This window comes from Hemitrygon akajei, chromosome 19 (assembly GCF_048418815.1).
Source record: "Hemitrygon akajei chromosome 19, sHemAka1.3, whole genome shotgun sequence".
In the NCBI taxonomy this organism is placed as follows: Eukaryota; Metazoa; Chordata; class Chondrichthyes; order Myliobatiformes; family Dasyatidae; genus Hemitrygon; species Hemitrygon akajei.
The window spans coordinates 8,664,084-8,677,124 of NC_133142.1; the positions used below are offsets into that span (position 1 = coordinate 8,664,084).

Here is a 13,041-nt window from a genome sequence, read left to right on the forward strand (position 1 = left end):
GGCTCTCCCCTATCCACTCTACTATTTACATCTTCAAAAAATTCTATAAGATTCGTCAGACATGATTTTCCTTTCACAAATCCGTGCTGACTTTGTCCGATGATTTCACCTCTTTCCAAATGTGCTGTTATCACATCTTTGATAACCGACTCTAGCATTTTCCCCACCACCGATATCAGACTCACCGGTCTATAATTCCCCGGTTTTTCTCTCCTTCCTTTTTTAAAAAGTTGGGTTACATTAGCCACCCTCCAATCCTCAGGAACTAATCCAGAATTTAAAGAGTTTTGAAAAATTATCACTAATGCATCCACTATTTCTTGGGCTACTTCCTTAAGTACTCTGGGATGCAGACCATCTGGCCCTGGGGATTTATCTGCCTTTAATCCCTTCAATTTACCTAACACCACTTCCCTACTAACATGTATTTCCCGCAGTTCCACCATCTCACTAGACCCTCAGTCCCCTACTATTTCCAGAAGATTATTTATGTCCTCCTTATGAAGACAGAACCAAAGTAGTTATTCAATTGGTCTGCCATGTCTTTGTTCCCTATGATCAATTAATTTGTTTCTGACTGTAAAGGATCTACATTTGTCTTGACCAATCTTTTTCTTTTCACTTATCTATAAAAGCTTTTACGGTCAGTTTTTATGTTCCCTGCCAGCTTTCTCTCATAATCTTTTTTCCCTTTCCTAATTAAGCCCTTTGTCCTCCTCTGCTGGTCTCTGAATTTCTCCCAGTCCTCAGGTGTGTCGCTTTTTTTGCTAATATATATGTTTCTTCTTTGGACTTGATACTATCCCTAATTTCCCTTGTCAGCCACGGGTGCACTACCTTCCCTGGTTTATTCTTTTGCCAAACTGGGATGAACAATTGTTGTAGTTCATCCATGCGATCTTTAAATGCTTGCCATTGCATATCCACCGTCAACCCTTTAAGTATCATTTGCCAGTCTATCTTAGCTAATTCACGTCTCATACCTTCAAAGTTACCCTTCTTTAAGTTCAGAACCTTTGTTTCTGAATTAACTATATCACTCTCCATCTTAATGAAGAATTCCACCATATTATGGTCACTCTTACCCAAGGGTCCTCGCACAACAAGATTGCTAACTAACCCTTCCTCATTGCTCAATACCCAATCTAGAATGGCCTGCTCTCTAGTTGGTTCCTCGACATGTTGGTTCAGAAAACCATCCTGCATACAGTCCAAGAAATCCTCTTCCTCAGCACCCTTACCAATTTGGTTCACCCAATCTATACGTAGATTGAAGTCACCCATTATAACTACTGTTCCTTTATTGCATGCATTTCTAATTTCCTGTTTAATGCCATCCCCAACCTCACTACTACTGTTAGGTGGCCTGTACACAACTCCCACCAGCGTTTTCTGCCCCTTAGTGTTATGCAGCTCTACCCATATCGATTCCACATCCTCCAGGCTAATGTCCTTCCTTTTTATTGCGTTAATTTCCTCTCTAACCAGCAATACTACCCCACCTCCTTTACTTTCCTGTCTATCCCTCCTGAATACTGAATATCCCTGGATGTTGAGCTCCCATCCTTGGTCACCCTGGAGCCATGTCTCTGTGATCCCAACTATATCATATTCATGAATAACTATCTGCACATTCAATTCATCCACCTTGTTACGAATGCTCCTCGCATTGACACACAAAGCCTTCAGGCTTGTTTTTACAACACTCTTAGCCCTTACACAATTATGTTGAAAAGTGGCCCTTTTTGCTTTTTGCCCTGGATTTACCTGCCTGCCACTTTTACTTTTCACCTTACTACTTTTTGCTTCTACCCTCATTTTACACCCCTCTGTCTCTCTGCACTTGTTCCCATCCCCCTGCCACATTAGTTTAAAGCCTCCTGAACAGCAGTAGCAAATGCTCCCCCTAGGACATTGGTTCCAGTCCAGCCCAGGTGCAGACTGTCCTGTTTATACCGGTCCCACTTCCCCCAGAACTGGTTCCAATGCCACAGAAATTTGAATCCCTCCCCCTTGCACCATTTTTCAAGCCACGTATTCATCCAAAATATCCTCCTATTTCTTCTCTGACTAGCACGTGGCACTGGTAGTAATCCAGAGATTATTACTTTTGTGGTCCTACTTTTTAGTTTATCTCCTAACTCCCTAAATTCACCTTGTAGGACCTCATCCTGTTTTTTACCTATATCGTTGGTACCTATGTGCACCACGACCACTGGCTGTTCACCCTCCCGTTCCAGAATGTCCTGCAGCCGCTCAGAGACATCCTTGACCCTTGCACCAGGGAGGCAACATACCATCCTGGAGTCTCGTTTGCGGCCGCAGAAACGCCTATCTATTCCCCTTACAATCGAATCCCCTATCACTATAGCTCTCCCACTCCTTTTCCTTTCCTCCTGTGCCGCAGAGCCACCCATGGTGCAATGAACTCGGCTGCTGCTGCCTTTCCCTGATGAGACATCTCCCCCAACAGTATCCAAAACAGTATATCTGTTTAGGAGGGAGATGACCTCAGGGGACTCCTGCACTACCTGCCTACTGCTACGCTGTCTGGTGGCCACCCCTTCCCTTTCTGCCTGTGTAGCCTTTACCTGCGGTGTGGCCAACTCACTGAACATGCTATTCACGACTTTCTCAGCATCGCGGATGCTCCAGTATGAATTTAATTGCAGCTCCAGACGCTCAATGCGGTCTGCCAGAACTATCTCCAAGCACTATTTCAGTCATATGGTAATACAGCACATAATTCGGTAAACTTGTCCAAAAATAGCTGTCTAAGTTAGTCTGATTTGTCAGTGTTTGTAGGTTTCTGCTATGTCACTCTTTCAGACAGTGACCTCCAGACTCATACCAATCACTGGGTGAAATATATTTTTCTCATTACCCTCTCTAATCCTTTTCTACTAATTACTTCAGATATATGCCCATGCTTTATGACCTCTTTTTCTAAGGGAAGTAGATCCTATATATTCACTTGTTCGGAGCTCCTCGTAAATTTTCTGTATGTAAGTTTCACTTTTACAGGTGTTTGGAGTCTTCTTCTTTGTGTGTCCTTAGCTCCCAGTAGAACATAAGCCATTAATGACGTCCTGTCCTCATCATCCAAAGTGGCTGGTATGGTTGGAATTCATCAATGTTCCTGTAATCCACTCAATCCAATGTACAGGGGATTGGCCTGGTACAGCTTTACCAGAGCCTTGTCAGCCAGCCCTACCCCTATCTCACGATGGGGGATGTAAGGTTGGAAATGGAGAGGCAGGAGTTAGGAGTGAGAGGTAAAGTCTCATTGCTTGCTAGTTTCACTTTATAGGAGTCCTAAGTCATAAACCCACATGCATGTCTAAATAATACAAATGATGAAGTGGCCTAGAAATTCACGCAATTCAAAGGGCAACTGGATATCTATATCCTCTGAGAAAATAATTTTTAAAAGTTACTTAAGGTGATGTGGAGAAAGTTAGCAAGTTAACTCAGAGAATGTAGTGATGTAGTGTTTGCTTGCACAATTTATGGCTCTTATCACATTTAGTGAAGATTAACCGAGAGTAGGTGGGTGTGTCAGGCTCCCTTTCTGTAAGAAGAATAGCGAGCTAGTTGAGTTGGTACACCAAGTTAACCACTGATGCTGTTGCTCAAAAAAATGAACAGATTCGTTGAATTTAATAATTTCCCATGGTTGAATTTAACCTAATAATTTCAAAGTGTTAGCTTGATAATGATAATGTTACATTCCTTAGTAGTTGGTCATTATTGATGTCCAAATCTAGATTGAAAGGCCACTTAAGTGCCCAAGGCTTCACATTCATGTTCAAGTTCCTGTTAGGATATCTTCCCTAGCTGCTTATTCCTCTCTTGAAACTCATTGGCTGAATTCAGACAAATGGAAATCAGCAGAATCCAGCTATCCAAATTAAGGATGTTTAGTTTGTGGTTTTCAGTTGCGTCCTGGCTAAGTCTGCTGAAGTGACAGAGATTTCCTAGCAGATAGCATGCAAAAATTCTGTGGAGCAGAGTTCCTCACAACCCAGTCTATGCCATGTTAGGACCATGGGTCTTAATCCTATCTAATGAAATCACCAATTTTTAATGCACTTGTAAAAACTGGAAACAACTATATTATTTCACAGAATGAGAGATGAAAATGACATAGCAAGAAACTGCAGCGAGCTGTTGACACAGCTCAGCACATCATGGAAACCAACCTCCCCTCCATGGACTCTATCTATACTTCTCACTACATCAATAAAGCAGCCAACATAATTAAAGACCCCTCCCTATTCAGACATTTCCTCTTACCTCCCTGCTATCAATGCATCATATAAAAGTCTGAAAGCAAGTAGCAGCAGGTTCAAGGTCATCCTATCCCACTGTTAAGACTACAGGACAGTTCCCTAGTACAATAAGATATATCCTTGACCTCGTCATGGCCTTGCAACTTATTGTCTACCTGCACTGCACTTCCTTTGCGACTGTAATAATTTATTCTTCATTCTGTTTTTGTTTTCCCTTGTACTATCTCAGTGATGAGAAGTGACAAAATGATCTACATGGATGGCATGCAAAACAGTTTTTCACTGTACCTCAAGACATGTGACCAATAAACCAATTATTATTAAAAACATCTTACTCCAAATAAAATCAACACCTCCTTATGCACAACGAAAATTCCATATCATTTTCAGTAATATTATGCTTCCCCTTCTTATCCATTGTTTTGGAGGTGTAAGACATTCTCACCATTCCCATCAGGGTCAGCCTTAAGTCCTGTGTAGATCTCTCGAATATTTTCAGGAGTAATCCAGACACCATCGCCAAAACGTGTATGAGTCAAAACCTGTAAGTAAAAAAACCTTTGTTCAAAAACAAATCCTTCATGTTATTCAATACTAAATAACAGTACTTTCTAGAAGATAAGCAGGATGGGATTGCTGTAAACACAACAGCAACAGCCACTACAGTAGTGTAGCTGTTTGTGCAAAACTTACAGCTCAGGGTGTCAGAGTTCAGAGTTCAATTTCACCATCGTCTATAAGGAGTCTATATGTTCTTCCCGTGAACATATGGGTTGTCTCCGGGTGCTCCGGTTTCCTCCCACATTTCAAAGACATACCGATTAGCAGGTTAATGGGTCATTGTAAATTGTCCTGTGATTAGGTTATGGTTAAGTAAGTGGCTGTAGGGCAGACCAGAAGGGCCTGTTCTATGCTGTGTCTCTAAATAAAATAAAAATTAAATATTTTTTGGCTGTAATATCTGAAATTATTAGATAATATTTACAAACAGTCAGATATCTTCTTGTCAGTAGTCAGTAAACAGCAGAATCGATTCACACAATAAAAGTGGCTAAGATTGGCTTCATTTTCCCTTGTACTACCTCAATGCCTCGATGTTATAAAGTGACTGAATGGACAGCATACAAAACAAAATTTTTCACTGCACCTTGGTTCATGTGACAATCATAAGCCAATTTACAATTTACTTTGCCACAGTGCTACCCAATGCTCCTCTCTCCCTTTTATTCTATGAGATCCTCAGCACATGAAGAATTCAGTGCACTTTCACATGGTATTACAAATTCTATAAGGAGGTAATGAAAAAAATCAAAAAATCAACCTGATGAATAGGGAGTGTTGCAATTCTTTCTTAACCGTAAGAACCATAATTCATAGAAAATCCTCTGATACCAAACAAAGTACCTCTTTCATCTGCAGCTGTCCATCTTGGTTATAATCAAGTAAGTTGAAGATTTCCTCCTTACTAATGTCCATCTCATCAATGGCTTCTTGTTGAAGGTCAGATGGCATAATCTGGCTTTCCTGAAGTCCCTTTAATTTTGCTAGGTGGATAACCAGTTTACATTCTTCCTCTGAAAGGAAATTTGCAATCTCTGAAGGATAAGAAATAGTAATAAATACTTTCCATGATTCAATAATTCAATCTTACAATAAGCAAAATAAAACAAAGCAAGCAAAACTTATGCTTGATCATACATCAAAATCTTTAGTTCAAATCCTACTTCAGACATTTCAATCCATCGTTAAGTATAACATTGAGCACACTGCAACAATGACTGCACTTGGCTGTGAAACACCTTGGCGATATCCAAGATTATGAAAAGTGATATATTAAAAGGCAAATTCTATGCTTTCTATTGTCCTTTTATAAAACCCCAATTTCCTCACATTTACAGTTATTTACTAGCACTCAACATTCTTAGGGAACAGTGTAATAGCTAAATTGGTAGCTCTCTCGTCAGTCACTCCAGAGGCACAGAAATCTGGGACAACACTATAGTGAAGGTCCAAGGAAAAGCTGGACAAAAGGAGGCTCTGTTTTGTGAATCATACCTCATATCAACCCGCCCATCCAACTTCTCAAACACATAAAAGTTTTTATGACACAATTTTCAAGAAGAACTGTCAAATTATTCCTTGTCCTGAACAATATTTATCCTTTCATTATCCTTTTCAATACTTATCCTTTTGTTTCATCCACATGGATCTAGAGCTATAATTAGTCACCAAAATGAATTAAATAACTTTTAATTGGTTTATTTATATTGAGATACGACATTGAATAGGCCTTTCTGACCCATCAAGCCAGGCTGCCCAGCAATCTCCTGATTTAACCCTAGCTTAGTCACAGGACAACTTACAATGATCAATTAACCTATCAACAGGTACGTCTTTGGACTGTAGGAGGAAACTGGAGCACCCAGAGGAAACCATGCGGTCATAGGGAGAAGGTAAAAACTCTTTACAGACAGCAACAAGATTATTGCTGCTTATGGGAGTCTGTCTTGCATAAATTGACCATTTAATTTCCTACATTACAACAGAAACTATATTTCAAAGAGACTTCATAACAAGTAGTGCTTTGGGGATTACCTCAGAAATGTATTAAATAAATAAATAAATTTTATGTATTGCACTGACTACTGCTGTTGCAAAAAAAAACAAATTTCATGACGTATGTGAGCAATGATAAGCTTGATTCTGATACGGGTCTCTATTGTGGACTGACAGTTCAAAGGGGGCAGGAAGAGGGAAATCATGTTTGGAAAAAGGGGGACAGAGAGGAGAGGGAGCAGGAAGCATCAGAGAGACATTCTGTAATGATCAACACATTATTGGAATCAAATGACCTTCCCTGGTGTCTCAGGGCTAGGTGTGTCTGAACCCACGCCCAACCAACACCCAACCCCCACCATCCCTGGCACTCATTCCCTGCCACCCGTCCCACATCCCTCCCATGGTGCTCCACCTTCACCATTCCCAACATCCTTTGCTCCTACCAGATCTACAAACTCACTCTCTTCTCCACATTGACAAATACAGTACAATGCAATAATTTTAGGCACCATAGCTAGATATATATGTGGCTAAGACTTTTGCAGTGATGTATAACTTCATATTTATTGACATTGAAAAGGATACTATATCTGTTTGTCATTTCTGTTAACATGTGGTGATTTTAACAAAGCCTTTTACCGTCCCTATCAACGTTTACCTATCCTGCTATTTGTGATGTCAGCAAATTTTATGAACATCTCTCTTGTACTCTAATTATAATCACCTACACATAAAATAAAATTAAGCCACACCATTAATCACAGGGTGCACCACTTAAAAACCCTGATAAGCTAGTAGAAGGATCAATTTTTAAATTGATGGCAACTGTTCTGTGTGTGACTCCAAGAAACCACAGGGGTGTGGACATAGCTCAATTCATCACAGGAAACAGTTTTCCTTCTATGGACTCTGTCTATACTTCTCACTGCCTCAGCAGAACAGTCTGTATTATCAAAGGTCACAGCCACCTCAGACATTCTCTCTTCTCTCCTCTCCCATCAGTCAGAGGTTCAAAAGCCTGAAGGATCCAGTTGTTACCAGATTCTCAAACGGACTTTGGTACAATAAGATAGACTCTCAGCCTCACAATCTACCTTGTTATGATCTTACACTTTATCATTTACCTGCACTGCACCTTTTTTTTTGTAGATTTTACACTTTATTCTGCATTGTTAATGTTTCACCATGTTCTAGCTCAATGCATCATGTAGTGATTTGATCTGTATGAACAGTATACAAGACAAAGTTTTCACTGTGTCTTGGTGCATGTGACAACAATAAACCAATACCAAATACCAATTAATCACACTACTCGTTCCCTATCAGTTCACTGATTTCATATAGTTATCAGTATATTCTCTCTTGTACCACATTCAGAAGCAGCTACTTTTCCTCAACCATTAGATTCTTGAATGGACCTATGCAATCCTATTCCTCTCTCAGCAATGGAACACAGTGGACCACCTCTTACACTGCCTCTTGGATTTGTTTCTGATTGAAACAAAATTCATCGTCATCATTGTGTGCCATGTTGTATGATGTAGGTGATCATAGAAACATAGAAAACCTACAGCACAATACAGGCCCTTCGGCCCACAAAGAGGTGCCTGACGTGTCCTTACCTTAGAAATTACCTAGGGTTACTCATAACCCTCTATTTTCCTGAGCTCCATGTACCTATCCAGGAGTCTCTTAAAAGACCCTATCGTATCAGCCTCCACCACTCTCTGCGTAAAAAACTTACTCCTGACTTCTCCTCTGTACCTACTTCCAAGCACCTTAAAACTGTGCCCTCTCATGCTAGTCATTTCAGCCCTGGGAAAAAACCTCTTGACTATCCACACGATCAATGCCTCTCATCATTTTAAACACCTCTATCAGGTCACCTCTTATCCTCTGTCACTCAACCTATTCTCATAAGGCATGCTCCCCAATCCAGGCAACATCCTTGTAAATCTCCTCTGCACCCTTTCTATGGTTTCCACATCCTTCCTGCAGTGACGCAACCAGAAATGAGCACAGTACTCCAAGGGGGTCTGACCAGGGTCCTATATAGCTGCAACATTACCTTTCGGCTCGTTTTCTTCTTGACCAGGATTCTTCTTGCCAAATGTTTCTACAGAAGTGGTTTCCCATTGCCTTCTTCTGGACAGCGTCTTTCCAAGATGGGTAACCCCAGACATCATCAACGCTCTTCAGAAATTGTCTGTCTGGCATCAGTAGTCACATAACCAGGACTTGTGATATGCACCAGCTGCTCGTATGACCATCCACCACCTGTTCCCACGGTTTAACGTGACCCTGGTCTGGGAAGTAGGGGTGGGAGGGGGGCTAACTAAGTACCTTTGATGCATTGCATAATAAAGCACAAAAACAGGCTCTTTGGCCCAACTCATCCATGCTAACCCAGCTGCCCACATTTGGCCCATATCCCTCTAAACCTTTCCTATCCAACTATTTATCCAAATGTCCACCTTGGACATTGTCTCTTCTCTCCCCTCCTTTGGGCAGAGGATACAAAATTTGAAAGAATGTACTGCCAGGCTCAAGGACATCTTGGACCTTAAGACACAGAAACAGAATTAGGCCATTCAGCCTACCAAACAGCATCATCTACCCTGCTTTTATAAGACTATTGGATGATTCCCTGGTATGATGAAATGGACTCTTGTTCTCAAAATATACAGTAATAAAGTCTTAGACACAAATATATAGCTAGGATACCAAAGACTTTTGAACCGTACTGTAGTAATTGTATATATTGCACTGTGTCGCTGCGTTAAAAAAAAACAAATTTCATGACTTGTGAGTGATGATAAACCTGATTCTGGTAGGTGCTGCACTTTGACCAAGGGTGACCTGAAAGCCAGCAGAGGGAAGGATCGCCTCACACCTCCTTTGGTAGAGATCTAGCACCAACCTGCCACCCATAGATTTACATTAAATGGGTTTATTATTGTCAAATGTATCAAGGTACAGTGAAAAATGTTTTGCAAGTCATCAATACAATTGTTTCATCACATCAGTGCATTGAGATAGTCCAGGGAAATCAATAACAAATGCCAAAGAAAGTACAGAGAAAGTACGGGGAAAGTGCAGTGCAGGCAGACAATAAGGTGCAAGACCATAATGTGGTAGATTGTGAGGTCGAGTCCACCTTATTGTACTAGGGGATGGTTCGATAGTCTTGAAAGGTAGGTGTCCTTGAGCCCGGCGGTAAATCCTTGCAGGCTTTTGTATCTTCTTCCCCCATGGGAGAGGGTCTAGGGTGGGGAGGGGTCTTTGACTGTGTTAGCTACTTTACCAATCAGTCAGAAGTATAGACATTGCTTTGTAGAGTCTTGTACAATTTATGCACTGTGTGTTGTCTATATCTACCTGCCTATGATGCTGCAGAAAGTCATTTTCCCACTGTACCTGTACCTCATGGTATCTGTGCACATGAATATAGTCCATTTGATACTTGACAATGCTGCACAAACAGGTATGGAGCTTGATGGAGTGTCAGTGAAGAAAGCAGCTGAGAGTGGTGACAGTGCAGAGCCAACCTCCCCCTCAGAGAAGTGGAAAGAGCGTGCAATTTCAAGCTCCTGGATGTCAATATCTCTGATGATCTATCCTAGGCCCAATATACTAATGCAGCTACCAAGAAGGCATAACAGCAGCCATGGTTCATTGGGAGTTTAAGCAGTCACCAAAGACCCTGGCAAGTTTCTACAGATGTGCCATAGTCAGCATTATAACAGGCTGAATCACCGTCTGGTATGGCGGAGGGGGCTAGGGCTACTGCACAGGATCAAAATAAGCTGCAGAGAGATATAGACATAGCTCCATCATGGGCACTAGCCTTGGTGGTGTCCAAGACATCAAGAAGTGACCCCTACCACCAAGGTCATGCCCTCTTCTCATTGCTACCATCAGGGAGGTGTTACAGAAGCCTGAAGGCACACACTAAACGATTCAGGAACAGCTTCTTCCCCTCTGCCATCTGATTTCTGAACGGACGTTGAACCCACGAACACAACCTCACTACTTGTTTTATTTATATTTTGCGCTACTTATTTAATGTAACGTGCGTGTGTAATTTACGATTTTTATATTGTAATATATTGCATTTCACTGCTGCCTTGAAAACAACAAATTTCAAGACATATGCCAGTGATACTACACCCGATTCAGATTCATTCTTTTTTTTTTAATTGGCAGAATTACTTTTTCAAGCGCTAATTTTTAAAATTCTTTTCGGAATTCTCAGGGAACTGCTCGTTTGTTCGATAGTCGAACAACGGGGAAGAGCTGTATAATTACCGTCGACAATAGCATGACCACGGACAGTTTTTCCCAAATGCCTACGCCGTTTTTTAAAAAAATCTTGGCATAGTTCGCTCGGTTAGAAACACAAGATGTGCTGGAATTCCAGCGTAAGGCACACAAACTGGTGGAGGAACTCAGGCAGCATCTGTGGCGGGGGTTCCCAGCCTGGGGTCCACGCACTTCTTGGTTAGTGTAGGGGTCCATGGCATTTAAGAAGGATGGGAATCTGTAATCTGTGGAAAGGAATAAACAGTCGACATTTCGGGCGAAAACTCTGATGGTGAGATGGCTTTCCTGAGATCGTACCTCGACCTCGTGTATTTTACCCGACCGCCAGACCTGACCCCATTGATATGGCCTAGAGTGTAGAACGCATCTCCTGGTTCATCTAGGACGGCTAGTTGGTAGCAACCAGAAGCCCCAGGATGAACAAATAAAGCCCAATGATAACAAATAAACCTTCATTACAGAAAGCGGATTGTACGCAACCAGGCATAGTTCAACTTAAGCTTGTATTCGTCCCTCTCAAAATTTCACCAGAATGCGGCATGACTTTTTTTTTGTTTAAGAGTTGTTTTGTATTTTCGTTTTGAACTTGTTTCCCTGACTTTAAATTTACCTTCCATCAAGACGATGAAATTCAAAGTGATGTTAAATTCTCGGGGATTGAGTTCGTTTCGTGGAAAGCATTGTCAAAACACATTCAATAGTACATTTTCAGTAAAGGCAAAACGTTCAACACGAAGTATTGAACGAAATACTCCCGGGTACACGCATCCACGAAAGAATCAGGACACTATTCAAATACCACGGGTCTGCAATGTAATGCATAAATATTCTTTATTAGCTTTTAATTAGCTTTAATTGGCTTCCCCCTAACTATCTCTAATAGTTGGGGGGGGGGAACAAGTTACAAAATCCACATTATCTGCAGGAAGTTAAGCATATGCTTTCGTATATCTTGAAACCAAATTTATGATCATCAGTGGAGTGTCACAATAGCTACTCGAGTCTCATTCGCCTTGAGACAGTATAAACAAGTTTCAAATTCTGCAAGGCAAGTTATTTTAGCTGGACGTTATGTTGATACTATTTACCAAAACAAAATGTTTCTTTTAATTACAAAATTGATCTTTAATTGAATTGCACCGAACGTCAGTAAGACCAAAGAGCTGATCGTGGACTTCAGAAAGGGTAAGATGCGGGAACACACGCCAATCCTCATAGAGGGATCAGAAGTGGAAAGAGTGAGCAATTTCAAGTTCCTGGGTGGCAACATTTCTGAGGATCTATCCTGCTACAGAGAAGGCACGTCAGCGGCTATATTTTATTAGGAGTTTAAGCAGATTTGGTACGTCACCAAAAACACTCGAAAATTTATACTGATGTACCGCGGGGAGCATTCTAACTGGCTGCATCACTGTCTGGTATTGGGGGTTTGGGGTTGCTACTGCACAGGATCGAAGTAAGCTGCAGAGAGTTCTAAACTTAGTTCCATTATGGGCTCTAACCTTCGTAGTATCCAGAACTTCTTCAAGGAGCGATGCCTCAAAAAGGCGGCATCCATCATTAAGGGCCCCCATCACCCAGGACATGCCCTCTTCTCATTGCTGCCATCAGGAAGGAGATACTGGAGCCTGAAGGCACACACGCAATGATTCAGGAATAGTTTCTTCCCTTCTGTCATCCGATACCTGAATGGACATTGAGCCCATGAATGCTACCTCACTACTTTTGTTTTAATTTCAATTTTTACACTACTTATTTATTTTAAACTATTATATATTTAATTTGCAGTGTTTTTCTCTATTACTCTATTGTACCGTTTCCGCAAAGTCAACAAATTTCACGACCTATGCCGGTGATATTAAACGTG

General features: G+C 41.2%; 1 protein-coding gene across 1 annotated transcript in view; it reads right to left on the reverse strand.

Moving 5' to 3' along the window:
* p4htmb (prolyl 4-hydroxylase, transmembrane b) overlaps window positions 1-13,041 on the reverse strand; it is a 71,280-nt gene that overhangs the window by 34,112 nt on the left and 24,127 nt on the right. Inside the window, exons 3-4 of the mRNA XM_073072045.1 lie at window positions 5,697-5,887; window positions 4,738-4,834 (exon numbers count right to left, since the gene is read on the reverse strand). Of these exons, the coding sequence (XP_072928146.1) occupies window positions 4,738-4,834; window positions 5,697-5,887 (288 nt within the window). The remainder of the gene's footprint in view (window positions 1-4,737; window positions 4,835-5,696; window positions 5,888-13,041) is intronic.